This window comes from Phycodurus eques, chromosome 16 (assembly GCF_024500275.1).
Source record: "Phycodurus eques isolate BA_2022a chromosome 16, UOR_Pequ_1.1, whole genome shotgun sequence".
Classification (NCBI taxonomy): domain Eukaryota; kingdom Metazoa; phylum Chordata; class Actinopteri; order Syngnathiformes; family Syngnathidae; genus Phycodurus; species Phycodurus eques.
In genome coordinates, this window is record NC_084540.1 from 13642589 (window position 1) to 13669232 (window position 26644).

General features: G+C 42.9%; 1 protein-coding gene across 5 annotated transcripts in view; it reads left to right on the forward strand.

Moving 5' to 3' along the window:
* The first annotated feature begins 4990 nt into the window (after window positions 1-4990).
* tnrc18 (trinucleotide repeat containing 18) overlaps window positions 4991-26644 on the forward strand; it is a 52313-nt gene continuing 30659 nt past the window's right edge. For all 5 annotated transcript variants that reach the window (XM_061701591.1, XM_061701593.1, XM_061701592.1 and 2 more), the window contains exons 1-5: window positions 4991-5193; window positions 6736-7090; window positions 20564-20704; window positions 23497-23598; window positions 23728-25491. In XM_061701591.1, coding sequence (XP_061557575.1) covers window positions 6883-7090; window positions 20564-20704; window positions 23497-23598; window positions 23728-25491 — 2215 coding nt within the window. In that variant the 5' untranslated portion in view covers window positions 4991-5193; window positions 6736-6882. The remainder of the gene's footprint in view (window positions 5194-6735; window positions 7091-20563; window positions 20705-23496; window positions 23599-23727; window positions 25492-26644) is intronic.

Here is a 26644-nt window from a genome sequence, read left to right on the forward strand (position 1 = left end):
AAAAGATAAAAATGATTGCATGAGATACAAGAATAAGATGGATGATGCTACCCACACCTCTTCGTCTAGGTATAACAGGCAATGACAGCATATATGCATCAGTAGCTCAAGTCACACGCAAGCCCATTAATCAGGCCGTTCCGCTATTACGAAGTACGGTACTGCTGCATAGCGCTACGTGATGGTGAACGATCACCCCAGATGGCTGGCTGAGGATACATAAATGTACGTGAACGTGTATTTTTAGAGCAGATGTATATACAAAAGCAAAAGTTTGTGTGCTGTGCTTTTATGAGTGCATGCGTGCAACTCTTACAGCATGCAAACAAGCCAGCTGCATTTTCCGTGTGTGTGGTTTCAGTATTGGAAATGTTTTTCTTATTCCACTGCAGCCCCCACCGCCCTATGATTCTGCTGAGACTGCTTCCCCTCTTAGATCCTTTTACTGCCCTGCCAGCAAAAACACTCACGGGCAAGAGGAATAGTGCTTGTTGGGCGCGTAGTGCACTCAATTGTTTCTGATGTGTACACACGTACATAACTACACTTATTTGAATGTTTTTTTTTTTTTTTTTTTTTTTAAAAAGAGGTAATACAATAAAGATTTTACGTGGTCATTCATTCATTTCTCCCGAAAAGTCTACATGTCGCCATTGAACCTCTACACATGTAGTACTATTTTTTTCCCAGCAGATGAAGCCAATGCACCGCACAAATCGTGTTTGGCATGTTAAAAAAGGAGACTGGCAGATAGATGACAGAGGGCCTTCTGAAAATAAAACATCATAATGCTGCTGCTCCTCTTCGTATTATCCTCAAGTGTTCAGAAGCTTCGTGAATGTGAAAATACTAACCCACCGCTCAGTTTTTCCTGAATATATAATTCGTCCGATTGACTGACAGCAGCAGATGTGGAGTTGTTTCTTTCAGCGAGGTTAAAACTGAGAAAACCCTCTGAATAATGAACAGGAGACTCAAGCTATGCACCTATTTTTGCTCTCTTTTCCATAGCCATATCTAATAATATGCTTTGCACCCATGAGGGCAAAATTCATACATGAACAGAAATCAATGCTGACCTACAAATTGCATTGGGGTAAAATGATGCCATCAAATATACTGTAGCTAGTGAACATATTTGTCCCGCGGATCCCAATAGAATAGAGGTTTAACAAATTGGAATGATAAGGAATTGGAATGATACCTTTTCGTGGTATTTGTAACATCTGGCATTAACCACCCCAATCTGTTTGCAAACACATTGCAGATTCACCTAAACATCAAGTATCCTATTTCCGTTATGGTTAAAAGGTAGTCGTACAGCAGCAAGGTGACCTAATAGTTAGCACGTCGGCCTCCCAGTCCTGAGGTTCAAGCTTCGAATCTCGTGTGTGGAGTTTGCAGGGTCTCCCCGTGCTTGCGTGGGTTTGTTCGGGGGTACTCCAGCTCCCTCCCACACTCCAAAAGCATGGATGTTAGGTTCATTGAAGACTTCAGATTGGCAATTAATGGTTGTTTGTCCGTATGCCCCTTGCAATTGGCTGGCAAACAGTATAGGGTGTACCTCGCCTCTTGCCCCAGAGTCATCTGGGATATCGGCTCCAGTTAACCCCAGTCCCCTAATGAGCAAGCACTGTAGAAAATGAATGATTGAATAGTACAAATACACAAGATGGCTGAAAGGTTTGCAGCTTGGGCATAAAAACAACGTTGTTGCTCAGCTGGAAAAAAAAAAATATTTGATGTATAATGGAAAGTAGTAGCAGTAGTTTTGTTTGATGGAATGACCTACCGGGCAATGTTCGAGGGACCGAAGCAGTCTATTAATTCTGCAAGAGTCTCGCTACTGCATGGGAGCCAACAGCACTAGAGAATGTTAAATTCGAATAAATGGATTGCTTTTGGGCCTTAGTTATTTAGTACTGATGATTCCCGATTGAGTGTCTTGATTATTGCAGCTTTCAAGGCTAAAAGCAGTGAGCTGGAAACTGTAATATCTATCTGTTGCCTGGCAACAGCAATAAGACAGTAATTGAGGCAGCTTGTTGAAGATAATTAGAGAAGGAATGAGGATAGTGCAAATAGAAGAAACACAAATACAACAGCAAACCTAATGGGAAATTCCGGACAACTGAGAGAAAAGAAAAATGGAAATAGTATCAGGTCGGAAACGTTGCAGGTACTTTTTAATGCAACCCTCCTTTACAACAGCATGACACATGTGTTGCATTTGTGCGTCCTTGTGGTTTGCCGATTGTCGGTTCTTGAGGAAACCCCTGTGTTTTCTCAGAGCTCTGACCGCACACCTCCTGCACAGGAACATGCACGACTCAAAATATTTGCTTGCCATTGCCCATTGCATGTGACTGTAAATATTATACCATCGAGGCCGAGTATCTTTATGCATTTTTGTAACATGACTAAGTGAGTGTGACATGTCACCGTATGTGTAGGTTCTCCAGCGCCGAACCCCCCTAAACCACACACACACAAGCATACACACACCATTAACACCACACCCACTTCCAGTAAAACGCTGCAAGGCACCATCTGGTGATTGACAGGTACCCCATGAGACCAGTATATGTACGTTGAAGTGCTTCATATGGGGGTTGGTGTCACTCATGGCAGAGGGTCATGTTTATTGCATCCGTATGTTTCTTTCTATATCTTTCAGGCCATCAGAAACCACAATGCTACAATTAAGCATTGCTCAGATTAGCCGTGCTGCAATGCAGTGGTACTTGCCTCAATAACAATAACAGTAAGGGCTGAGAGCATGAGATGGTGAAGGATTTAGCTTCGTGGGCATGCAAGCCCCCTCAGCGTAAGTGTGTAAGGGAGCGGAATGGGTGAGGTCATCTAAAAGATCTGTTATTTATTATTGCTGCTCCCATGGTTGTGGAAAATAAGTGTGAATGTGTCTCTTCAGACTTTATTACGAACTGAGGGGTGAGTGCTTATGCAGGGGACACATCTTCCTGCATTTATTTATTTATACATCCTTTCCAGAGAGCAGCGAACCTCCAACTGAATTAATCAATGCTGTCTCTGTGCTCATTCCCCTGTGGGTTTATGCAGTCACATTCCCAATCAGATATTCTTGTCACCAACTCTAATCATTTACCATGTATTGACCAAAACCCCCAACAATATTATTTTGAGATCTGATTTCATGAGGGTGAAATTGGTAATAAATGTAGATTTGGTGTTACAATTGTGCGTCGTATGCTGTGATTTTTGTAGTTACTGACATTACTGCTTCTGCAGGATGGCTGTCAATCATGATTAATATGTGCTTTTCATCTGCAGCTCAACAAGGATTTGTGTAAGGGTGTGAAAGCAGTAAGTATTAAAAAACAGAAGAATTCATTCATATGTTCCACTGTATCAACTTCGGTTGTATTAAAATGGTTGTGGCATTACATCAAATCACAATAGTGACGTTTTGGATTGTATATTGCATGAGCTCAACTTGCGGAAAGGTTTCATGTTGTTTTAACAGTTGTGATTCTTCATTGCAGAGTCTGCAAGAACATAAATTGGTTCTCAATAGTCCATTTCTGACACAATAAAAAAATGGGCCAATAGACGTGCTGTAAATAATATGCATCGTGTAAAACGTCCTAACTGTTCTGCATGATTGAAACCACCCACCTCCAAAGTGGAGATAAGACCCCCACCGTCGCCGCAATATTTGACAAGAAAAACAAGGAGAAGATGAAACCTGCCGAATACTTGTTGGGTGAAGAGAGCAACAATAGGAACCTAATCTGCACCCATTGTCTGGATTCTCAGTCGAAAGGAGGAGAACAATGGGAGCCTCGGTCTCCTTGGAGGGCTCAGCGCACACATCTGATCCCAGCCTCGGCACTCCCTCCCCGGGTCCTTTCGAGGGTGAGAGTCGCCGCGAGGTTCTCCGGATGATCGGCCTCTAGTTCTACCTCATCCGGGATATAGTGTCCTTTTTGTGACTAAAGGTGATCACGTCGAAACGCGTGTATGTAATTTGGGTTGTTTATCCCTCCGTTTATTGACGAAGCAGGACGCGATTCTCCCTTCAAGGACTTGCAGCCTCCTGGTTTACGTTACCGGAGGATCGCCTTGAAACCGACACTACTGAGAGAGGAGGGGCTGGAGGAGTCGGGTCGGGGGGTTGGGGGGCATGGGCAGCTTGAAACCGCGTCAGATTTTTTAATCAACATTTGTTGGAACTGCGTAACGCGCACTCGCGCAGCTTCAGAGGCACTGGAAAGGAGGAGAGCATGGGGAGCGCAGTATGAAGTTTCGGGTTCCCCTTGCAGCAGTTTTTTTTTTTTTTTTTTTTTGCATAAGCAAACTAAAACAACGGTATTTTCCTCCTCTTCTGATGCAAATTTGAATACCCACTGAATGCCCAAAGAAGGCATCCAGCGCTGCACCACCTTCCTTTGGCTTGATATGGGACATTTGCATCTAGAAGGCTCCGTTAGATAAAAACCTGAAAAGCAGTCACGGTGGCTTAGCATATGCCTCCTACTATACGATAAAGACCCAGCATGGTCTTGGCCGAATTTAGATGAATCAATATATATATATATATGTGTATATATGTGTGTGTGTGTGTGTGTGTGTGTGTAAGTGTAAGCACACGCTGGGAAAAAAAAAACAGTTTTTAGCGCTTCCCCCGTGCTTTGCGCGTCCACTCTAATCAGCGTGGAGATGGCGAGCGTGGGGGTCGTCGTCTTCCAACCAACCAACCATCCCAGCACCCCTCGCTTTTGACCGCGCAGTCCAAAAGAGAGAGGGGACCTTGAAACGGCCCTGCCTTTACTCGCTCCATAATTGGTTTTATAGTGCTGGGAAGGGGCCAATGTTTGGAATTTGATCGACGTGCGACTAGCCAGTCAGCCAGGAGATTTTGTCAGCCAATGGGCGTGGATTTGTTGAGTGGGCGGTGTCAGCAAGGAGGGCGGGGCTTGTAAAACAATGCTATGTTTCATTGCTGAGGAGTAAACGGACGAGACGGGGTCTCTCTCTCTCTCTCTCTTTCTTTCTTTCTCCCTCTCTCTTTTCCCTCTTCCCCCCCAGTTCACCTTCGAGTGAGCCTGGAATGGACTACAGCAGTTCTCCAAGCAACTTGGACGCACTTTGCGGGACTCACTGGCAATTAAAAGTCGTCTCCTCGCTTCCTTAACACCCCTCCCTTTCCAAGTAAGCGCCTTGACTTTGTTTTCGTACTTTTCTTCGGTGGCCTTCCAGAAGAACTGTTGCGATTTCCTCGCCATTTCTTCCAAGATAGGTTGTTTTGGGTCAGGCGCGTAGGTTCTTGGCGGTTGTGAAAACAAGACTTTTTATTAATTTTTTTTTTTTTTTTTTTTTTTTTTTTAAAAACATCACCCACCTCCCCTCTGCCCGAGAAAGTTGAGCCGTTCACGGAATGGTTGCAAACTTTTGAAACGTGGCTCCTATGTCGTGTTTCCCCGCCACTTAAACACGAAGATCACAGCTCCAAAAATGCTGCCTTTACTCCGCACAGGAGTTAATTAATATCGATGGGGTTAGGAAAACGTGTGTTTTCGGTGCTGCGTTCAAGAAAACAAAACCCAATTGAGTGTGTTGTCGAGTGAGATCCTGGTCGTCTGGATATCACGAGTCCGTGCTGTAATGTTTGCTTGCAGCATTTGAAGGTTACGTCCACTTTCGCTCCGTTTTCTCCTTCTAAACAAACCGTGTTGAATCACATTATGCTTAGCGGTGACTTTGCGTTATTTTGGTCTTGTTTCGAGGATCCGATTTGCATATTTTAAAATAACTCGTAAAAAAAAAATCGCAGTTACTTGCTCCGACACCTTTAAAGTTTACTCGAGTGTTTTGAATAGTAACATAAAAGGCAGCAAATCATTTATTTTACACTTGATTTGAGACGTCGTGGTCGCTCGCAGAAAGTACATTTACAATGTCGGTCGAACTCCTTTAAAAATATCGACACAAACGATGTACATCGACTACGTCGTTTTATGTTAAATTACATTTTTTTGGTGTGTGTGTCCTAATCGTTTGGTTGCAGAAATACTCCTAAACACACAACACATTGTGTGCAACAAGCACATACCGACTCTGATTAACGACGACAGCCTATTTCCACCTTTTATATTTAACCCGTCCGGAATGTTGCATTTGCTTTATATTGACGCTGTATTTGCTGGCTTGCGCAGTGACTACAACATAAAGTGTTAAAATTGAGGTTAAATGGTGAAGCTGCCCGATGTGAAAATGCAAAAAATAATAATAATAATTAGAAATAAATAAAAAGAACGTATGAATTACGGTGCAATAATCGGCGAGTATGTTGACGGCGGTGCGGAGCAACTGACCCCCGGTACGTCCTGGTCGTGTTTCCCCGGGAAGCGAAGCTCGGAAGCGGCTGGCTGCTCGCTGCGCATCGGAGGGGCGCAGCGCCTCTTTTACGTTTAACCATAAGATTGTGGATTTAAGCACAATTGCGATTAAATGATTTACTTTGGGTTCAACTCGTATAATCCTAATAGCGAACCAACAGTCGCTTGAAGTGTTTTTTTTCCCTCTCTCCCCTCTCGAACTGCGTCATTGCACATATGCGCCGCTTAGTCGCCGAGATTATGAAAAATATATAAACATATCCGTCCCTTATATAAATGTTGATTTTTCGGCTGTTCTAAATCAAGTGATTGGTTGTTGTTGTTGTTGTTGTTGTTGTTGTTTTTTGTTTCGCAGGTCAGCAGAATGGCTGAAAATGAGTCCGAATCTCCCGGACAATTTAAGACATTATTATTATTGTTATAGCCAAAACTGGCTTTTTTTCGGAGTAGTTGACCTATCCGAAAGGACAATTTCTTATCCTAACTTTCCCTGTTGTGGATCATGGATGGCAGAGATTTTGGAGTTCCACGTTCCGTCCACGTCCCTCCCCCGTTGTTGGCGGGGCTCGCCGTGGAGCCTCACCGACTCGGGGCTGCAGGAGCAGCCGGGAGGATCCCTCCTTCCCCCGGCCACTTGGCCGCCACTCACCCGCCACCTCTCCATTCCCGAAAATTTTTACCATCGGCCATTAACCTGCACACGCACCACAGTGAGTACATAATCTTGCACTGTTTGAATACCACCACGTATGCCATAAAATATACTCCAAAGGATAAACTATTAACTTTAAAGGCGGACTGTTTTGCGTCGCTTGGCATGCGTGTTCAGTTCTGGATGATGTTATAATGTGGCAAACTAGACCAGATGTCGACTTGTTTTATGACGAGCATTGGCTGTAAAATGATAATAACAATTAAAAGACGCTGGGGCATGTTTGAGATATGAAAGTAAGGCATCGTGGGAAGATTCCCACGGTTTCGATGGACAGCACATGAGTGGAAAAGTACTTGGCCCAAACAGGAGCACAGTAGTGGGCTGGCGAGAGTGCAGTGCTCTTGGATTGCATGTGCACCGTTAAACCGCCATTCATGTTTCAAATGTTGCTTGTGCGTGTTTGTCAGAAGTGGTCTGCTCGACGTGTGATGTTGCAGCAATGTGATATTTATACCGCTGGCTGGGCAGGACTGCAGTGTTTATTATAGTGGCAAATGCATCCGTACGAGTCGGGTGCACAATAATCTTGGAACATTCTGCTAGTGGCTGTTGCTCCTCTTTTCATTACTCCTGTTCTGTGTGTTGAGAAATCTATATTGAGAAGGGCCAGCCGAATGCTTTTATGCGTTTGCTGGATAAAGGGACTTTGCTGTAAACCATTAAACCAACCTCCTTGTTATTTGTAGCTGATTAGTGAGTGTTTTTGCAATACCTGACTAGTCAGTAGATCAAATGAAGTGTTTGTTACTCCCTTCTAAGCTAGTGATTTACCTTCAGGTTGCACTGCCGTGTCACGTCTGCTCCTGCTATTAGTAATGGAAGTTTTGTGTGTGTGTGTGTGCATAGTCTTGTGGTCAACAAGGGGAATGTCAGAAGCCTCTAGTTTCTAAACACAAGTTGTATGGAGGAAAGGTTACGTCTTTGGGTGTCTTTTTTTGAAAATGGAAAGTCTGACAAATACTGTCATCTTGTTACATCCCCCCTGAAGTCATGTCGCTGCAGACAGATATACAATTACAGTTTCTCTGGTTTATGTTCAAGGGTAAACCCCTAGAGATTCGAATGTTTCAGATGAGCGCCATTCTTCGATCTTATTGTCGAATGTGGTTTGTGTGTAGTTTGTGTCACGTGGGGTGGCAATGTATGATTAAACCTCTGAGGTGAACACGATCCATTTTTTTTTTTGTTACACCATTTGACTTCTGATTTGTTCGAATTAAAAAAAAAATAGTGGAAATGGGAAAAAAAATCTGTTCTAGAGTCAAATTGTTGCCACTATAGTCTTTATTAAGTATACAGGCAATGTTTTATGTCATCACAGGTTAACTGCCTCAAGTTGAAAAATAAACCATACACTGTTAATATTTAGACGTAAAAACAAAACACTCAGCCATAGTGCTGTAGGCGTAATGGCAAGGTGACAGATGTCGCAGATGTCATGAATTGTCTCCAAAGTGTGAAACTAAGTGAACTGCTCTTAAAGTAAAAACAGCAAAATGTCTGTCTTAACTGTGACAGCAACTCACTGTAACGAGGTGCGTCAACATGCATGACGGCCAGATGTCAATGGGTTTGTGCGGCTTTAGAGGCATATTTTTCCCAGAATTGTACAGCGTCAGGGGCATACAGCTTTATAGGTTACACTCTACTCCATGTAAAACGAAACACGACCCTCTAAAGCGTTCATTTGTGTGTGTGTCCCCGTTCACCACCCCCCACCCCTCCTCCCCACACACACATACAATATGATGCCGGCTGTGGAATCAGCATTAGGAGTTAAGAGCATATTGACTGGGTGTGTTGCAGGATGACAATTTTTGCTGATGATCTCGACAGTTTCTCAAGTGTCATGGGGAAACATTTACAGGGCAACTGATCAGAGCAGTGGACATTTTTTAAATATTCGATTTCGTTATATACTACTGCGATACTGCGCTGTTAAAAATGACAAGAGTCCAGTTGTTTTTAGTACTGGTATTTAAAGAGTGACAGTTACACAGCAGACGTAAAGCAGCAGTTTGTGTGTATACAGCCCCCTGTAATGGGCAGCGCCCCACAAAAAACGTCACTCCCCATAATGTGTGTTCGCAGTGAGAAAGAAATGGCCAACAGCCTTTGCGGTCATCCGCAACTCATTAAGAAAAAAAGAGGCACGGAGCGAGATGGGGAAATGTTTTGCTTATACGGCCAACAGTCAGGGCAAGTAAGTCTGCAAAACCTGATATGAAGCTGCACAGACGAGATGCGGGAACAACTCCAATACAGTGTGGCCAGATACCCCGCAGAACGGCATTGTCAAAGAGTTCAAAGAGCGACAGATAAGACAATGTGACACAATTTTCAACAAGTTACCTTGAAATGGATGTTTACAGAGTGTAAATTATTTTGTGACAAGCAAACCTGTGCCCCACTGGTTGCATTCGACAAGGAAATTAATCAATAGCATGTTTGTAGATGAGCCACCAACTACGCAGCTGCATTGAGTAATTATACATTTCATTAAGACCTACGCTTTTAAGTAACGATGTAATGTATTTAATATGAAATAAATAAAATGCTCTAAAATATTGGAATACTGCGTCATGTGTTAAAGCTTATATATGAAATTGAGATTTGTGTAATTATTTAAAAATAGATATTTCTTTTGGATTCAAAATTCAAAAGAGCCTGTAAAATGAATTCAGAGATTTGTTTCTAAATACATTACAAATGTTTGAAGTTAATTTCTGAATACGTGTGCAAAGACTGAAAACTATGTAGGACTCAATTGTGTAGAGTTAAACTGTTTTTCCTGATTTCCTTTTGCTGTGGCGCCCCACCCCCACTGTATAAGAACTTCAGCACCTTCGTTTGCATCAGCGGTTATTCAGCGCAATTGCAGTGTGCAGTTTACTTGCTAGCTATGCCTACATCCTGAGGATTACGGTAATACTGCCCATATCAAAACCCCCTGGCCCTGCAAGTTGCCCCCCCACCCACCCACAAGACATGCAGCCCTGTGTGATCGCACACATCCCACATTTCAATTACTGGCACTGGGCATGAGAAAGATGCTAGAAGAAGTAGCATAAATGTTTCCAGGTTGTAGCAGTGGTATTTGATTGACAGTAGATAGGACATGGTTTCAGCGTGTTCCCTCAGTGTTTGAGAATGGAAAGAAGAGCTTGATTATTATTATTTTTTTAACATTTTGAGGCCTCATTTTATACCCTACTTATTTAAAAATTAATAGGGTTGTTAACAACACTATTTGGCCTGTCAAATTTAGAAGACATTTTTACTTTGGGGACTTTAATAGCTGAGCTGCTGAGTCAGTTTTTTTTCTCAAGAGGGAATGTGTGATAATTTTATTTGAGATCTGTCATTATCTAATATTATTTTGAATTGCTTTTACCAATGTTTTAGGTTTTTGACATGATATTGCTTCAGTATGAGTATCGAGGTACTTTATACAAGAATAGTATAGTGTCGAATTCCTAATTATGGTATTGTGACGACACATCTTTAATCACCCCCCCACCTTTTTTTAAAAAACCTATTTTGCTCTGAAAAATCTTAAAAGCATCTTGCATTGTGTGGACTATTCACTGGGAGGGGTGTGAAGTGAAATTGACCCAATCACTGTTACAGTCCAGGCTGGCAGTTTAAACTCTCCTTACGAAACGGGGATGTTTTGTTTCTGCCCATACACTGACCCTCTCCCTTGCTGACTCTCCTCCCCTCCGCGCACTCCCCAGCCTACATGCCACTGTATGAAACGGGTCGTTTGGCTTTATGGCTTCTCTTCAATATCGAATCCCCAGAGATTACATCAGCCAAACAGGTCTGAGATACCAGTCCCGTGGTTGCAATGATAAAACCCTGGCTCCGCGATGTGAGTTATTTGGTAATTGCAAATGGTCGCAATGTTCCACTTTTAATTACCACAAATGGCTTGAATCCAGAACTCAAGCACCCAGTCAGTAATCAAATGAGCCAAGCTTGTGTTTTTGTTTTAGCGAATGTTTTTTTTAAATTCATTGTTATTTTTGGCTGCACTGTTATAGCAGATTGGACTGCTGTCTCACACCCTTATCTCTCAGGTGTCTACCTTAACATCCTTTTACACAACCTGTAAAAGCTGGCTTTTTTCCATTTTTTTGCCCTTGCCGCTGTTTGGAATCAAGGGACCAAGTCGTTCCGAGGTAGACTACTACCAGAACCAAAACAGAGCTGGGATGCCGTCTCTGTGTAATGGTTTTCTGCAGTGCAAAGAGCGATGTATAAGGTTTTAACACCTGACACTCACTTCTCCTTCCCTGCTATGTTGAAAATAAATTGTTGCTGTACCACAAGAATTTTATACACACCAGATGCTGGCGCTGACGCCGTCTTGCGTCTAATTATCTGATTTGTTGTTTGATATGTGGCTGTGTGAAAGCACAAACAGTTGTGGTATTATCTTGCTTCGCTGGGTTCTGAGTAGAAATCGTCTGTTATGCCTTGTATACATCAATTTTGTCAGATGTCGGTATAAAAGAGACTTAAAATTTTCACCTTCTCGATTGAGTCTCCCTTGCAACACTGCATACTTGCAGTTAGATGTCACAGTTAAGCACATTAACAGTTGTGTATACAAAAACACACACACCCCAGTGATTCTAAGCTTTCTGTCTTGCACTACTTTTAAACTGTAAACAATTTGATATTTCTTCCATTATGTTTACAATGATGTGATCTGAATCACTGTACGTCTACCGGAGATCTGCTGAAGCCTTTTGTCACCAGATTGAGGCCATCTGTCCTGCTACCTCCCTTGTGCATGGAGGGCAGCGGATGTAGTACCTACACAAATGTAACTACACTGATGAATGAGACTAGGCCAGAAATATCTTTCAACATTACTTTTAAAGCTGGAGGCATTTAAAGGCTATTTTCTTGTGTTCTCACAATCAAGACAGTGTTTAGTTGCACAATTGTCTAAAAATGCCCCCTTTCCCAGATTGTGCAATATTTTCAACCCTTTGTGCTAACTTTCACTGCATTTCCCAGAAAGTGTGGTGTGTTTCCCCTCTAAACAGCTGCTGTCGACTTGGTGCTCAGCATTGCCTGTGAGCAATGTGTATTGTGGATATAAATCCCAGATGCAGATGCGAACTGGGTGTCAGTTGACTTGTTTATGTGTTAAAAAAAATTGTCCATTATGGCAGATGATTACTTTTTGCTGAAGCCTACTCCCAATGTTTTGGAGTAGCTTTTGGAACAAAGCCATACTTGACTGGGGCGAGGGGGTGTCCCTCATCTGTGAGGCTATTCTGCGGTGCCACGCATGCTTGCACAAGTGACCAAATGACGATTGGAGAGAGTGAGGGGCCAATGAAGGTGTTGAGGTGAGGGCTTGAGAACAAACTGCATAGGAAGACTCAATTGGTACTGCATCCCTGAGGTGGGAAGCATCTTTTTTTTCAGGGGATAAGATCTGGGATTTGTTTTTGGGAGAAGGAATGTCTTGTGTGTGGGAACAGGAGCATGTGATTGTGCTTATTGCTGCTAGGGCCAGGGGTTTCCCCCTGAGACTAGCTGCAAAGAGATTTATCCTGACCACAACGCACTCATATACAGTCAGATGAATGTTGTAGTTCTTCAAATGCGCTCTCTTTTTCTGACTCACACATACGCACACTGAGGTACTCGAGTGCAAGAATAATTCATGCAGTTTGTAGGGCAGGAACGTGTTGTTTTAGCCAATACCAATTTGTCTTCCACGGTGCTTGGATAGCGTCTGTTTACGTTAATATTAATGTCGTAAGTGTGTGTGTTTATATATGAGAAAAGCACAGTCCTCTCTCTGTGTGTGTGTGTGTGTGTGTGTGTGTGTGTGAGAGAGAGAGAGAGAGAGAGAGTGTTTGTGTGTGTGCGCGCGCGCTAGAAGACTGACGACACGTCCCCTCTCAGATAAATTGAATCTTTCAGGAAAGAAAACAAGCTCTTTAAGAGAAGCACAAGGCACTGCTGCCCTGCTACAATAAACCTGTCAGGGGTAGACAAACTGCACACAAGCATACCTAGCACACAGCTGTCAAACATGAGACTGATAGACGTGTGTGTGTGTGTGTGTGTGTGTGTGTGTGTGTGTGTGTGTGTGCGCGCGCGGGCACATTGGATGATGCACAAATGAGCATGCTGTAGCATGTTGAAATACCCAGTGCATTAGCTAACTTGTCCGCTCTGCCACAACCATTCCTCAAATTCAGACAAAGGTCACATGCAGCGTGATGTCTTGTCTTTTTGCTTGCCTGGTGAGTCTCTGCATGTCCCCTTACAAAAGGTTAGATATTTGTAATAAGACCCTATAATTACTGTCTCAATGTGTAAAAGCGCCAGAGAGAGGGAAAAGTGCTATTCCGACACGCTGATCCTTCCTTTGTTTAATTAACAATTGACTGTCATCTTCGCGCTCCACGCTGTTTCTATTGTATGTCAACTGTGCAAGCGAATTCCACACTTGTTCAACACTTCTGTTTGTGTGTCACTTCTGTCACTCCAAAGCATATGCTGTTTGAAGCAGTAGTTCATTAGTACCTCTTCCAAGTAAAAATTGTCTAAGGTGAGAGGTATGTGTTGGTCATAATTTTTGGTTGATTTACGCAGCAGTTGCTGGGTTCGGGACTGACTGGTTGGAGACTTGACAACTGCTCCGGATGCTTGCAAACCATTGTTTACGGCATTTAAAGCTTTTCTTGAGCCAAGACAACATATTTTACAGCAGAAATATCTCACAACACACCACCAAACACAAATAGCACAAAAAGTATATGCAGCATTCTTAAATACACAGGTTAATTATGTACCTTGTGCCGTCGAGTGGAAGAGCATGTAATTGTTCTGCCTGTCACTATACGTCACTGGCATGGATAGATGAACAAAGTTCAGTTCAATTTACTTTATTCATACCTGTAGGTAGATTTGTTTCGCAGCACAGGTTATACATGTAGACACAACGACCACAACAGTAGACAGACATAAAACACAAACATTAAAAGTATTATCCAAACCTCACTTGTACCTTGTGTGCACAATGTTACTTTGTTGGTATGCCTTGTTTATCTCTATAATTACTGCTGGAACAACGCAATTTCTATACCGCTTTGGTTTGCATTTTGGGACTGCGAACCTTCGCCCTGAGGGTAGGAGGGGAAATTCACTGCAACAATGAATTGAACAATTCATCTTCTAAGATTGAGCTAGTTAACCACTGTAACTGTCTGGTGTACAGGGATGCTGGACTAAGCTGTGACTCACCAATCAGCCTACTCGACCAATTAAACATTTGGTTCAAGGCTTTTTTGTTCTTCAAAGATACATTTCCAAAACATGACACGAGAGAAAAAGATGAAATCAATTCAATAAAAGCCAAATAAAATAGGCTTGTTGTTTTGTCAACATTAAAATAAGCCATTTTCCTCAAACTAAACAAACACTCTTGCCCCTTTTTTCACACAGCTTCACAATTTGCTTCGAAGTTCAGTTTTTGAGTCAACAATTGTCCCAAGATATTTGTATGATTGCACATTTTCCACTGTTGGATCCTTATTAAGAGATGGCGTCGTGTGTGTGTGTGTGTGTGTGTGTGTGTGTGTGGGCGTTCCTTCTAAAATCGATGATGATGTCTTTTGTCTTCTGTGTTTATTGTCTTTCATGGCACATTAATGTGCTGTGGCGCAGTGGTTGGGAATCACTGGAGTAAGGAATATAAAGGTTGGATGGTAGGTGGAAAGATACCAAAATGTGTGTTAAATATACAGTGGTGCTTTGACTTGTGAGTTTTCTTTGTTCCATGACCAAGCTTATAACTGTAAACACTGAACACAAATGAATAGAAATGCCATTAATCTGTTCCAGTGCCCCAAAAAACACCAAAATTTATTTGTTTTTAGTAAGAAAAATACTATTCTACAGTATTGTACTTAGTAAAACCTACACTGATATTTATTTAATGTAAAGAATGTTTAATTAATGTTAATTCTTTGGGCATCATGATAATTTAGGGGCATTGTGCTGCTCATTCTGGTGTGTGAGCCTCGGCCACCAGGGGCAGTATAATGCCTACAGATATACTACGGTCCATATAGATTTGATGATTAAACAAAAGAAAACTCCCGACGAAGCTGCAATGTTATTAATCGTTTTCATCAGTAGATAAAGAATATATAGCTGTGACTGTAATTTTGTTTGCTCTGTCTGCTTGTGTTCAAATATAAGTTTGTCAGGTTTATAGTTGGTTTTATTAGCCTGTTGAGGGTGTTTGGAATTGTGAGTTAGCATTAAGCTAGTGGACTTTCGTAAAACCAAATTGCACCCTGGTTAAATACACAATGTGTAATTCTTTGGTTATAAATGAAAACTTCAACTGGGAGTGGCAATAAACAGCTCAAAGCAAGTACATGGCCTCTTTTGTATAGAAATGTTTACTATCTGCCAAACTGCTGCTTGTTGTGAAGTTCGCTGCCACAAGAAGTAGTACTCGTAAATCAAGGTGCCACTGTATTCGTATATTTTCACAAAACCTTGCAGAGTTGTGGCACTGCAGCCAAGGAAGCAACCACATTTTTGGTTCAGATCTAAAGGTGCGACTCAAGAGATTCATTTTTGCTGTTCGTGTATGTTTGTATTTAAGGCCAACTAGCGTAGTGAACTATTAAATCCAGTGAAAAAAGCTTTTTGTGTGTGACAGTTGCCACTGACGTCATCTGCATTACCTCCACCTGCAGGATTGGAATGTACTAGTCTTGCCTAGTATGTGATGGTTTGAAACCAAAAGTCAGACAGACAAGCTGAGATGATTGATTGGCCTTGGCAGAGGCATGTGCAATCCTGACTTACTTTGTTTCCAAAGTATGTGCAGTAGATATTTGAGATACCAAGACAATCTCACTGCTGACAAATGCCTCCTTTTCTAAAATATTTGAATATCAACTGGGAAAATTGTCTGTGCTGTGGTTTGAAATCTTTGTATCAAAGAGCAGCAAATGGCAGTGTCAGATAATCTAAAACATAGTAGCTGCGTGGTATTTTCTGTAACGCCACTCAATGCGCGGCATGTAAGTGTTTCAAACTTTTAACACATGAATGTCTGTGTTGTAAATCTGCATCCGCCTTCTCTTGTATCATGGAAAGAAAAGTTTCTTGTTATGGATACCAGTGGCAGTGTGGTGCTTGGTGGTGGCAGAGACCAGAGGCAGAACAGTTTTATAGTTTGGATGTTTTTTTCTTCGAGGAAATAAAAACCAGAAATCAATCGATGACCCCACCCCATCACTCCAACTACTGATGGATAACAGATGGCGCACGTGTGTGTTTTTGTGTGTGTAGGTAGGACATTTCAGAATTTTTTGTTTAATCTGGTTTTTCTACCTTTTATTATTATTTTTTCGATCGGATTTTGTTATTTAATCATGTGCTCATGATTTTTGTACTCCTTAAGTCCAATTCAGCGATTCCATTGTTGGCCATGGCATCATCTTTCCCCGAATTTATTTCCAACAGACCTTTTTAGTCGCTTTCATCGAGGATCTGAATATAGAGGCTCAGGAGATGCTTTGAGTCAGAGCATGTTTCCTGGCAACTCACTCATACCAACATGGCAAAGTAACCATCTTGTGAAGTTGGAAGAATGGATTCAGGGGGGGGGGGGAATTGTTGAAGTGTTGAGAGATGTAGGCAAAAAGAAAGACAGACAGGTAATGAGATTAATTCCAAAACATTGAAAGACACATTTTCCAATCAAGCTACTTTGGATGTTGTTTCTGGAATGAGGAGAGCAATCTTTTTTTCTGTTGTACTAGTCCTCCCGCTTTCCTCTCCCCTTCAGTGCACATAAAAACAAAAAGGGAATTTAGGATGGTACAGCATCTTTTCCCCTTCAGTGTGGGTCACACAATCAACCAGCATGTCTACCAAGAGATCCTGCTGTTTGATTTATTCAGTGTGTGAGAAGAGGCGAGAGTTGTGGCATAACAACTTGTGGCTTTTTTGCCATGACAACGCAACTGCTCACAATGCCCTGAGCATCTGACAGTTCCTGGCCCAGAAAAACTTTGCCATGTTGGAGCAACACATTACGCACCAGACCTGGGTCTCTGTGATTTCCCGCCCCACTTTCCAAGTTCAAAGGGGTCATCAAAGGGGGACTCGTTTTTAAGTTGTGGACGACTTAAAGATGGCCATGATGACTGAGCTGCTGAAGGTGTGTGGAAAAGAAGGCTGGGAAAGTGCATTAGACTCCACTGGGATTACTTTGAAGAGGAGAACCTATAGTTTGGAAATATACTTTGCTTGACACCAGTCCTGGAACGTTTGACACACTCGTACATGTGTGTGCAAATGGAGCCTGGGCCTGTAGGCAGCTGTGATGCTGAGAATGATCCATACCCCTCTGTGCAACTGTGCTGCTTAACGTGTGTGTTTTTTAGTGAGGCGCTGCTCTTTGGCCTGAAGGAATGTGATCTGCTGGGGAACTAAACCCCTGTGGCAGGTGATGATTGGATGCATTGTGTGTAAAAGTGTGTGACTAAATTTCTCTCACACCCACCCACCCATACGCACTAAGTAGCAATTTGAAAGGGGCATGAATAGATCGAACCAAAAGGTAGTTGTAAAAAGACTAGCCTCAACTAATGTTTATGTAATACAGTGTAGGTTTGTTTTTTTAACTCAGGCCTTTTCTGTATAACATGATCTTTATTATTCTTTATATTAATTACATTATTACGATTTATTGGCAATGTTTTGCTGTTGCATTATATGTTTTAAGCACAGTGTCGCGCACACACACACACACACACACACACACTGAATGTGTACTCATGTAGCATAGACACACATGCATACTTGGAGAGGCAGCTTGACTAAATGTGTGTAATGGGACAGTGCATAGGATGAGCCATATACTGCTAAATGTGAGCGTACGTTCCTATTTTGGTGATTCATTGGAAAGTTTTATTTGGTATTGATTTGAACACGCGTTTGTGTGCTGACATACTGCAGTTTTAATGTACTTATTTAGACGCAGAAGGAAATTCTCAATGGCGTGTGTCTTGCTTCCCATAGGACTAATACACACACATGCACACTTCTCTCCCCAGTCTCCATGTAGGAGAGGAGAAAGCACCCTTTCCCCTACACACATGGATAGTTTTATCAGTGTAATGGCTGTGCACTGCTTTTCGTTAATGGTCTGGGTGGGGCAGGGCGGTGGTGGGACACCTAAGTTGAACACAAAACCTTTTTCCAGCTCTTGAGACGTACGTTTGGAGGAAGCAGTGATAGTTCAAAGGTTCAAAGTTTGCTAATGGTCAGATAGTGGTTGGAGGAGCCTACTTAAAAACTAGCCTGATAAAAGTATCAGTGCTGAGTCAAGGATTTTCTTATACGGATTAGGTAGTCTTAAAGGTTGTTTGTTTGATTTCAGCATTCTTTGAACAGTGCATCCTGCATGTGTCTATAATGAGGTTAGTGTGAGTTAAGTAGACTCAGTGGACATCATCATGGTCCAACTGATGTCTGTTTGTTGTAATAATTAAGTTAGAAATGATGTCTGCTGAATCTGAAATAAACCTAATAAAACTTAATTACATTTACCCCAAAAGGGAATACTGTATAGCAGATAGTAGATAGATACAATACAACCTCTAAAATTAATCTCTCTCCGTTCCGGTACAGACGTCGACCGGCGGTTTGTTCGTATTTAAAATCAATCACAATCTGTTCCAGGGCCAAATACTCACCATCATAAAATATTAATGAAAATCATAATGTCATTTACACTAACATTTAAACATTAACTGTCACAAGTATTGGAATTTGTTTACCGCAGTTAAAATGGAACATTCTGGATCTTAAAGTGGCGCTATAAGCAGGCCCAAAAAAATGGCATTTAAATTCGACACACCACAGAGAAGAATGTTAACAAGCCAGCCAAATTTGAATGAATCAATTATAATTTTTTAAAATCGCTAATTATATAAAATCAGGTTTCAGAACTTGAATATTAAGGGCCACCGCTCAGCTCTCAGACGCTGTGGGCATGTTGAACGGATTCGCCAAAAGGAATCAAACATACTGAGGGGGTGATAGCTTATACGATATCAAAATCACATTAGGAGGCTCAACTTCAAAATCAAATGTTTTTTCGTGGACTATAATCATTAAAAATAAGCACACAAGGCAATTTAGCCTCGCTGTTGGTGACATAATGTCACAGCTGAACATCAGCACCTGACGACAGCGGCACGGTAGGAGGAAGCCCAAGTAGTTAGACATTCGGCACTGCCCCATTCAAGTTACCCAGGAAGCCATGTTGTCTCTGAAAATTTACAAAACTATCCGCCGTAAAATGCCCACTGCAGAGTCGAGTGGTGGTGTTGATGTTCAGCTCGCCATCTGCGTGTCTTTAAAAAAAGTCACTTCATCATTTTTATTATTTCCTCTTTTTTTGTTTTGGAGAGCTTAAAAAAAATCTTACTGAGCTGTTCTATAAATTGAGGCATCCAGCGAAGATGCGTTTTCGGGGTGTAGCCATCGTTAGCTTGCTAACTGCAAGATGGAGTGGTAAATGGGCCTTGTTATGGAAGCTAAGCACAGCTAACTCACAAGTGAGCAGTAGCCAAACGAAATGGCATCACTTTGTACTTATATCGAGGGGGAGGGAACTCGCGTTAGAAAGTATACGCCCCAACCCCCTCACGGGGCTGTGTTTTAGTCCCGCCCACAAAATCAGGAACATTCAAATGGTGAAAAAGATGCTTAAGTGATATCTCAACAATTCAGCACTATATTGTTATAAGTCTGCATATGTTTTCAGCACTTCAAACATATTTAATGTATTTAGATACAGAACACTGATATCTGCTGACAGCCCCTTTAACTTTGATTTTGACAGATGTGTTATAAATGACAGCAGTTGGACTTTTTGTGTCACATTTTTTGCCTGAAAATATTGTTTGTATTCTGAATTGTATGACTGGGGCAGCATCGTTAAGAGTGTGAGAATGTGAAATGGTTGTAACACCTAAAATGTCTCTGATGCACTTATACTTGTCGTTGGAATGCAAATCCATGCGGCATAGTTTGGCTCACCTCAACACAAGGTGCCCTTGTGGAAAAAAATAAAAAAAACTTTGTCAGGTTGAGTGAAGCCAAATTCTCCTAGATTTCTTCCTCATAAAGCTTTCATTCCTAGTAGAGAATGTGACCTCAAGATCCGACCAAATGGATCATTTTGTTGTATTTTTTTACATGCGTGTTCTTTCTCGACAGTGATTACACATGGTAAACACTTGGGGATTAATTGTACTGTATACACACAGGCTACAGGGTATTGTCAGTATTCTTTGCAGTAGGCTACTGTATATTGATTGGCTTCGGTTGGTTATTACTTTGGTAGTGATGGTTACTATGGAGCCTGACAGTCCTTATTATTTTTTTCCAGGTGATGCCTTCCCAACGGGATCCAATCCTTTCCTGGCTGGTTATCCATGCCCCTCCCCCTTGAACTCTGACCCTTCATACAGATCAGCCAATCCCGGTGGTTTGCCGATGGCTCAGCTCTGGGCATCACACGCTCACGAAGGTAAATGCATGCAAGTCCATCAACCCCCACCGTAAAAGACACAAATGACGTTGTGTTGTCGAAAGAGTGCTGTCACTCTGCACCCGCCATTTGCCCCCAGAGGCCTGTTCTTCTTCCTCCCAGTGTCATCACCCCCGCCAGTGGCGTTCTTTTCCATTTCTCTTTCTCTGCTGCTGGTAGCTCTGCTCCTGGCTCTGTCCTAAATGTGTCTCACTTCCTCTTTCCTCCAGTCAGCGGGTCTCACTTTCACCTGCCACATTTCGCTGTAATGTGCTATCTTCTTTTGTTCTTTTTTTAAAGCCTCCTGCCCAACATGCTCTTCAACTCTCTCTACTGCCCCACTTTTCAACATTTTTCTCTCCCTCCCTGACCTAGCTTTTTCAACACACACACATGCATGCATGTATGGATGTATCAATGTCTTTGTGTCCTCCTGGGAAGTCTTTGTCCTCTGTCCTCTCCTTCTTAACTCTACTAAGTGATTGAATGTGTGTGCCCTCTTTACGTGTCCCCTAATTAAGTCTCGCTGGAGTGGTAGAAAGTGTTGAATGAGGCACATCTTGCAATGGCATCTGGGAAAGGTTATCAAAGGAAGGACAAATAAATCTAATTTGGGATTTAAGTCCAAAATTGATTGCATGGTGTACCTGACTGAGATCTCTCAGACTTTATGGTGATAAGTGACAGTTTTGTACCACTTCATCCCCATCTTTGTGCAGTTAAGACAGGCCATCACTGTCATGTGAATCTCCTTATAACACTATGATGAATTACAAACAATAAGCATTGGTAGCTCATAGAAAAACTGAAATAAACCCTGTCTGACCTAATATTCAGGAGATGATGGAATAGATGGAAATTGGACATAAAATTTCGCCTGAATTAAGGCACCGGGATCTTGCTAAAACCCCACCGGCTCACTCAAGAGGCCATTGTCACGGATATAAGTAAAATCCCTCATGGAGTAAAGGAGGTTTTAATGCCTGGTGCCTGGTTATAGCAGCAGACGAAGGTAAAAAACTAGAAGCATTTCTGGGCAGCAGATAAGACAAGTGAGATTTTGGATATGGTTGGGACGGACCCATGCCTCACAGGACATCTGTATGAAGGCTGTGAGAGATCAATGCTCGCTATTTGCTGTGTTTAAATGAAGCTCAGTGACAAAGCTACCCTGCATTCATTTCCCCTCTCAGTGTAACACTGCCTTTTATATTTCCACCTCACTGTGTCTTCCTCTATGCACCAGCACTGCTCACCTCTCAATTTCTGCATCTCAAAACGTAGACAGATTTATACGATGGTTCTGTTCCTCAGCGTTTCAGGCAGGAATAGCTGCGGCATCTTTTGAGATGCCATGGCAAGGCAGTCCTGGGCAGGTGGGAATGTGTGGCAACACCAGTCAGCATAGCAGTTACAAACAAGGACATCGCGAGCATGAAAATAAAAAGGGGAGAGCCTTTTTTTTCTCTTTTCTATATTAAGAACAGGTCTCTGAGAGCAACAGCTGGCTCTGAGGCAGATTTGAGTCTACTGCTGACCCCACATATGGAACAACTGAGTGCGAGGGGGGGGGGGGGGGGGGGGGGGGGGGATGAGTGCAAAGTCTGATATGGAGTATGCTAGATATTGTCATGCTCAAATAGGAAGTTCAGATAAGCATTCAGACTATGACCCAATTCAATTCATTTTCCTTCTGTGCACAACTTCATTGGATCTGAAACCAAATAATATAATCAGTCTTTTTTTGGCTGAAATTGCAGAAGTTTAACAAATAATAGTAACATTCAAAGTTACGTTACCTGGTAAAATCCGTCTAATGTTTTGCTAATATGAGAACTGTCAAGGAGCTGCATGGGATGAAGGCCATCATTAGGTTTCGTGCTATATATATTGTATGTTTATGGAAGCGGCAAGCCAACTCTGAAATGTGTTACTCTACCCAGATATAATGTTTTGTAATCAGGCCAAGTTCCTTGAGTGCTTCTAAGCGCAACCAAATTTTCTTAAGTGGATCTAAGCCACAACTATTTCTTTTAGTCAGTATTTTCTGCATCAGGCACTTGAATATGAAATGCTAGTTTAGCAATATATGAAGTATATAGAGCTGGCCAGTCGTGCTTTGAGTGTTTGAAAATGATAAAAGCTTCAACTGGCATTGCAAAATAACCTGTAATGTTATCATCTTGTATGACATGGGACGTTGTACATTCTAGTGACCCTTGTATTATGCTAATAGGCTATTATTATTGCTCTGATTATTAGTAGACCTTTTATGAATCTATTGTCTTCCAAGCTATTGGCCAGATTCCTCATGGTTAAGGAAAATTTATATTCAGTGCTCAAAATAAAGTACTCTCCCCTTTTGAAAAGTATTTTTTTTAAATCAATTTCTCAGAAGACACAAGAAAAAAATTATTTTGTGGTGGAATTCTTGTGAATTACAGTTTTCTCTAAAATAAAATGTAGCTTTGGTGGACTTTAATTGGTGTCTACTGATTTTTGCAACTTTAAATGAAGGAGTTGAAAAATTGCTTTCTGTGCGCGCACATTGACAAATCTAGTTTGCAATCAGTGACCCATATTACTATGTATGTGTGTCATAAATGAAAAGAACTGAAAAATCCGAAAAGAACCTCATGGTCTTCTGACAAATCTGTTTTTGTGAACTTATTTATGTGGTGCAGTGTACATGATCATTTAAATGACTTGAGTGGATTAAATGGATAAAGGGTACAATTCTGTTGTAATATTTCTAAACGTAATCGAATGACGTTTTCTGTTTATGTCTCTAGGCTACCCTCTTCCTGGCAGCCTGTATTCAAGCCCTTACCTATCATTGGGGCACTTGGACCCTCCCTCAATCTCCCAAAATCACCTTTATGACTCTCATAAAGGTCAGTCACTGTGTCTTCCTCTTTTCTCTCTCTCAGTATGACTGGTGCAGATACACTCTACCATCTAACTTGTCCTCATGTCCAAAGGTGTGTATTTGAGGTTGGCTTTTTTTCTTCTTCTGTTTTTAGAGGGCTTTTTCCTGCCAGCTGGTATTAGCCAGTTACCCCTCCACCCCCCATCTGCTCCTCAAAGCACCCTGTCCAGCTCAACACCGCACCAAAAGGCATCCCGAGATGGGGGCAGAGAGAGGTCCTATCGGGGAGAACGGGACAGAGAGCGATCACGAGAGGAGCTGCGACCACATAGTGTGGTGGACCTCACGCTGGATTGGAGGAGTGAGGAAGACCGCCGGGGGCGACCTGGGGATAAGGAGCGAGAGAGAGAGCGGGAACGAGACACAGAGAGAGATGGATGGTCCCTACATCCTCACCACCATCAACAGAAACCAAGCTGTCAGCCCTCCACGGGGGAGCACAGGTCAAGGCCATCACCTGCGCTCCCCTCATTCCCTCCAAGTGGCAGCGGAGGCATGAGCAGGCTCCTTGGACATGAAACGGACCGAGGGAGTCGGGACGGGGAGGTGGGCTCAAGATCCAACCGTCACGCGAACGGTAACTCTAATAACTCAAATTTGCTGACAGCCTCTCACTCAGAACGACAAAGGAGGAATGACTCCACGCCAGCAGGGACACTCCACTTCTCCTACGCCCTTCCTGCTTCCCTGCAGTCCTCCATCACTGCTGTGCCCCTCCCTCACCCACTCAGAGAGTCCACGAGGGAGCAAAGAGTTAGCGCGCCGACATATGTACCTTCTGTGGAGGTTTATGATGAGCGGGTCGGCCCCATCCAGATCGCATCGCAGGCCCGCGACAAGCACGGTGACAAATACAGAGACAGAGAAAGAGACCGAGACAGAGAGCGAGAGAATGATAAAGAGCTAGAACGGGAAAGTTATAGATTTCCTGAGAGGAGCTTGTTAGAGCATCCTCGACTCTCCCAGCCTGGCGACTCAAGCAATCATCGAGAGGAAGGTTCCATAATTTGTTCCAATGGTTCCATTGGCAAACGAGGTCAGGACTCCTCACACTCTTCCAATCAATCAAGGTTTAGCCCAGAAGTCCGGGACATGTCCAAACACTCAAGCCGTCTGGGCTTAGAGCGGGCTGGGGTGGACAGAAATTGGAATTCCATCAGTCCTTTGACCAACTATGCTACCAGTCAGATGGCTGCCCTCGCTGCCCAACACGGACACGCACACACACACTCTTCGCCACACAGCCAGCCGTCACACAAACAAAATTCCCATTCCTCTCACACAACGAACCGGGCCACCAGTAACTCTAACTCACACAGGCATTCCCCGCAAACACACCCCACCGAGCATGGACAGAGCCGCACGGGTGAGGAAGGCAGTCAGAGACTCTACTTGGACCCGTCAGCCCTTTACCGACCAGGAGTGTCCTCTGGGGGGGAGAGAGCTGCTGGCCCTTCAGAGGTGTCAGCCATGCAGAGTCTCATTAAATACAGTGGGAATTTTGCCGCTGAGGGGCCCGCCTCCTCCTCCAGACTCACCGCAGACACCCGAGGGCCCTTCGGAGGTTTGGCTAGTATTGGGATGGAAGCTGCTCGAGAGAGAGAGCGGGAAAAAGAGAGAGAGAGGTCAGTTGTTGGTTCAAGTACTTCTGGGTCATTGAGGGTGCCTCCCCAGCTGAAAAGAGAGCAGGATCGGCCCGACAGCGCCCGCTCCTTCGGTCGAGAGATTGAGGGAGAGGTGCGCCACCCTCCAGTTGGCATTGCTGTTGCTGTGGCCCGGCAGAGAGAGAGCACCAGCAGTAAACAGACCACTGGATCCACAGACCCCCAGAGAGCCTTGCTGCCAACAGCAATTAAAGGTATCGATTGTTTTTGCTGCTAGAGAGTGCCAAATCATTTGTGGTGCATTCTTTTTCCATACCTCTGTATTGGCAATTAGTCACTTCAGTTTACACATTTTACAGTGTCTGGTAAGATATTGCAGTACATTTGTGATATTACAAGTTTCTTTCGCCTTGCACTTTCAAATCACACGCGGCTTTGTAGCTCCCTCCCAGTTATACTGCAGGGAACTTAGATCTACTTCGTTAATTGAACCAAGAGCAAATGATCCCTCATTTTGGTTTCTATGAATTAATAATGATTCATTTTTCTTTGGCTCAAAGTCATATTTCCCCAGCTCTGTTTGACTTGAAGGCATTCATGTCTCTAATGTGATTGGACAGCTTTTTGCCCAGATTACTAATTGCGTCATGTGATGCATTTTGTTGTTAGGCTTTTTTTTTTTTTTTTTTTTTTTTTTGGGCTAATCAGTTGGCTCTCCTTCTCCACCCTTTCTGTCTCTATCCAAATGTCTCTTTTCTGTCTGTCACAGCTCCAAGTGTTTTTTTTCATCCTGTGCTCCCTTTTCATTTCCTTCAATGTCTCTACTTCTGAGTTATTTGGCAAAGCACTCCCTCCTTGTCCCACCTCAGGGCCCCCTCCCGCATCTCTCCCCACTCTTTTCTGCAGCTTGTGGGCTGACTGCAGTTCCCAGCCTCACCTCCACCCACTCCGCATTAAACATGGCATTACAGAGTGCAGCTAAAAGCTACAAATAAGCCTTGAATGACAATAAGACCATTGGTTTGTTGCTAAGCAATGATGAGCTTCGAGAGTGATGGACTTTGTTTATGTGTGAAAGACTGTGAGTTTTTGTGAGGTACAATAGATGACTCGTGGAGTGTTTCTTAGCTGTGGTTGTGCATGCACGTCCATTCCTCGTAGGGGCTTTAGTCTATTCTTTGCTGGGGATGACTGATTTCTCAAATAGCCCCCCTGTCTAAAAGAACCTCTTAACAAACAGCTGAGGATTTGCTATGGAAACATACAAACAGAAGGAGTTGTGGATGCAGGAATGGAAACGGGCAGCACTGTTGTGATGAGACCGGCAGATAGATGAGACGAGAGAGTTCTCGTGGGATGCAAAGAAAGAGAGTATTAGGTTGGTGAGCAAGGGAGAAAAGGTGGTGG